We start from the raw sequence: 3,542 nt of genomic DNA on the forward strand, positions 1-3,542 counted from the left end.
CGACGAGGAGAAGGATGCTTAGGGCAGCGCGCCGCCTCGTAATTTTAGTTCAATTAATGTTTTAGTTAATGTAAATGTGGATGTGTGGACTCTAGCCGGCCTTTGTGGCCGGCATTGATGTTTTCTTATTTTCAAAATATTTGTGTTCTATTTTTTTCGCGCGACCTATAAAATGGATCGGGTCAGCGTTGGACGCATGCGCCAACCCAAACACGAAAGCGAACATGGATGTCCGTCGAGCCGATCCAAACGAATAAAATACGAACAAAATCATCATCCGTTTGGGTCGGCGCGTCAGAGTTGCTTTTAGTGCAGTTTTTTGGTTTTAACAACAGAAAGAAAAAAAATGAAACAGGCTTCAAGCCTAACTGGACGCGCGTGTGAGCGCCCGTTTGCAGAAACAGTAGGAGTGGGCGCGTGAAGCGCCAAATAGGATATCTATCTTTTGGGGCCTTTTTCTTTTTTCTGTTTTGGAAATGAAGGGACTGGATCAGCCTTGCGCAACCAATCTAACCCGGTCGAGTCGAGCTTGCCATATCGCATCACCCCTGCGCCTCCATAAAACCCTCCGCTTAGGAGGGTTTAAGGCGCCACAGTACCGCACCAACGTGGGCAAGGAACGCACTGCGTCTCCGAGGTATGCTCCGCCGGCCGCCGCCATCTCGTCTCTGCGACATATGAATGCGCTACTGTGATTAGCTGTGTACTTTGCCATCTTTCACGAGTTGTGGATGGTTTGTGGTTTTCAGTCTTCTTTGTTTTTTGAGGTCTTGATCTTCATTCATAATTTTGCGGTAATTATTTTGTCACTGCACCACGGTTCACAACTGCCATCGTTCTGGTTTCCTAACGCAAGTTATTGGGTCTCTTGATGAGGGTTTTCACCTATCGTGGTCGAAGTGCTGCTGTTTTCCGTTTCAATTTTTCCATCTCTTGGTCGTTTCCTTTTTTTCCCGGTACTTGTTTGGTTGAGATCTGCACCCACTACGAATATTATCATGTTTCCTTTTTCAAAAAGGGGGGAACCCATCATCATGATGCACACAGCCAAAATAAACATGAATGTTTTGAAGTTTATTTTCCTTCAAATAGTGTGCACTACTCTGTATGCTCTTTTAAGTCTCAATTATATGTTGTTGATTTATGGCATGGTGATTTGGTGATTGATTTCGATTGCACAGGAATCCTGGAGAGAGCAAGTGCAAGAGCCAAGAGCTATGGGGAACTCGTGTGTTACTGGCGCCAGCAGTAATGATTTGTTTTCAGCTTCTCTTTGCTTCTCCTTAATAATTAGACCTGCCTACTATGCATAATGTATTGTGTTATTTTGATTGATGCTACTATACTGATGCAAGCATTGCTGTTTCTAGTGGCTGTAAGGGACTCTTTTGGGCATCTTTTCTTCTTCTTACTTGAATTAGTCTAGAACTCTAGATCGTTGATTTTATAAAAAAAAGATTCAGAATGTTCCTTTTATTAGCAAAATTCAGATAAAAATTGAATTATCTTACATAAATGTATTATACCATGCAAAAGCAGATGCTCTGCCTTTCCTTTCACCACATGTTTTGCCAAAGTAACAATCTTTTGATATTGTACTGGTTGTGTAAGAATTTGCTGCTGTCGCAGGCCATTCAAAGAAGGAACAGGTCCAGAAAGCCGTCGAGGCACCACCTTCTCCTGTGGAGCAGACAACCTTCAAGTGGACAATCGACGGTTTCTCCTCGCTCCTTGACTTAGATAAAGGAAGGATGGACAGCCTCCAGGGTGTTTGAGATCAGTGGGCTCAGATGGTACAATTAACATGCTATACTATATCTTTTCAGCTTGTTCCCCATAGCATATCATGATCAAAATTCATTCTCACTTGTTTCCTCTATTCATTTAGCTTGACCTTTTTTTCTCTTTTGAGGCGACCTTTCATTTGACTTGATTCGCAGGTACTTGAAACTGAACCCAAGGGACACCAAGAGTGGCGACCAAAATGAATATGTTTCTCTTCGGCTTGAGCTGTCGCCAGCATCCGTGAGATCTCACACGGTCGTGGAGGCAACTTACAAGTTCTTTATATATGACCAGTTAAATGGAAAGCATCATGAACAACCTCAAGGTACCTGTTATTTCTGTTCTTTGACCTTCCTAGCTAGCTGGATACTAGATTGATGGTGTAACATATAACCTTTTTCGCGACAAACATTACAACTGAATATTTTGTTTGCAGTGTGCCACAATTTTCAGACTACAAGCACAAGGTCGGGGACATCATGCATGATCCCCCTCGCCACACTGAAGGAAAAGTCCTCTGGATTCCTCGTCGAAAACAGCTGTGCTTTCGGTGTAGAGTTTATCAAAGTTACTGCTGCTAAAACTAATGATGCGACAAAGAAGCTGTTTGTTCAGAAGAAGATAAACAAAATCTCCAGTATTCCAGAAGTCTACACCTGGGACATCGAGGACTTTTTTGCGCTGAAAAGCCCGAGCCACTCTCCAGATTTTGAGCTCCATGGACACAAATGGTGATACTTACTTACCATCTTGAATTTGCAGTGCTTAGCATGACTCAATAGTGTTACCACTTAATTACTGGGTTTATACTGAATTTACTAAATTCATATTTGAACATAAAGACCCTTGGAGTTCCACCTTTTCTTATCAATGATGTACTAAACTATGCGATGCTCCCTAATTTTCAGGTTCATCACCATCCATCCATCTGGATTCGATAAGAATAGAAACTTTATCTCCTTGTCCCTGACCATGAAGGTGACGGATATACTCCATGAGAACTCCGCGAACCTGGTACAATTGGACATACGCATCAAAAACCAGGGAATGGCAAGGACAATGGACAAAAAGGTTTGCTCTTTAGCAGTTCAGATGCGAAATTATCATCATCACATTTACTGATTGACACATTTATTTATCTATTTTGTTTTGGAAAATGATAGGCCGGTGCGAGTTCTCAAAGAATGCTACTAGTTGGGGATGGGACAAGTTCATATCGCTGGAAGATTTCAAGGACTCTTCAAATGGTTATCTCGTGAAAACGAAATGCTGCATTGAAGCAAAGGTTGCCGTTATTGGTGCCTCCAAGATGGAGTAGCTAGATTGCATGTCCGCCCTATATTGACATTTGCCAAATGCTATGCTCGTATGTGCGTTTACGAATGTGCCTGTAGTTGGCTTTGCACTGCGATTCTGTCTCTGCATCTTTTATGTTTATTTGCTTGTTTGGTCATGTCGAACGTGCTTAATGTGCGGATCTCAAGTAAAGATTCAGAAATAGCTATTTTTCTCAGCTTCCTGGTCATGTCTTGTTGATATAGTGGCATCATGAATATGACAGACTATGTGTTGGGCGTGGCAAGACGGAATAAGTATCAATCGATTATACTTATCTGAAGAAGTTCTCAGTAGTAGTGTGTATGGATGGAGCGCAACATGGCCCTGAGCGCAACATAAGCCATGTTGCAAACGGTTGAGGCCCTATTGCGTCAGATCAGGCAGTTGTCGTGCATGCCATCCAACGACTAGTAGCAGCC

General features: G+C 42.5%; 1 protein-coding gene across 1 annotated transcript; it reads left to right on the plus strand.

The window, feature by feature from the left end:
- The first annotated feature begins 2,083 nt into the window (after positions 1-2,083).
- LOC123157073 (uncharacterized) lies at positions 2,084-2,907 on the plus strand. Its single transcript, XM_044575569.1, has 3 exons — positions 2,084-2,110; positions 2,239-2,516; positions 2,694-2,907. Exons 1-3 carry the CDS (start codon positions 2,084-2,086, stop codon positions 2,905-2,907), a joined length of 519 nt encoding a protein of 172 aa, XP_044431504.1.
- The last annotated feature ends 635 nt before the right edge of the window (positions 2,908-3,542 follow it).

This window comes from Triticum aestivum, chromosome 1A (genome assembly GCF_018294505.1).
Source record: "Triticum aestivum cultivar Chinese Spring chromosome 1A, IWGSC CS RefSeq v2.1, whole genome shotgun sequence".
In the NCBI taxonomy this organism is placed as follows: domain Eukaryota; kingdom Viridiplantae; phylum Streptophyta; class Magnoliopsida; order Poales; family Poaceae; genus Triticum; species Triticum aestivum.

Bases quoted from the DNA above. Each gene is read 5' to 3' on its own strand.
- LOC123157073 (XM_044575569.1), top strand. From the start codon at position 2,084: ATGGAAAGCATCATGAACAACCTCAAG. The intron at 2,111-2,238 runs GTACCTGTTATT...CACAATTTTCAG, and splicing joins GCATCATGAACAACCTCAAG to ACTACAAGCACAAGGTCGGG. The intron at 2,517-2,693 runs GTGATACTTACT...CCTAATTTTCAG, and splicing joins GAGCTCCATGGACACAAATG to GTTCATCACCATCCATCCAT.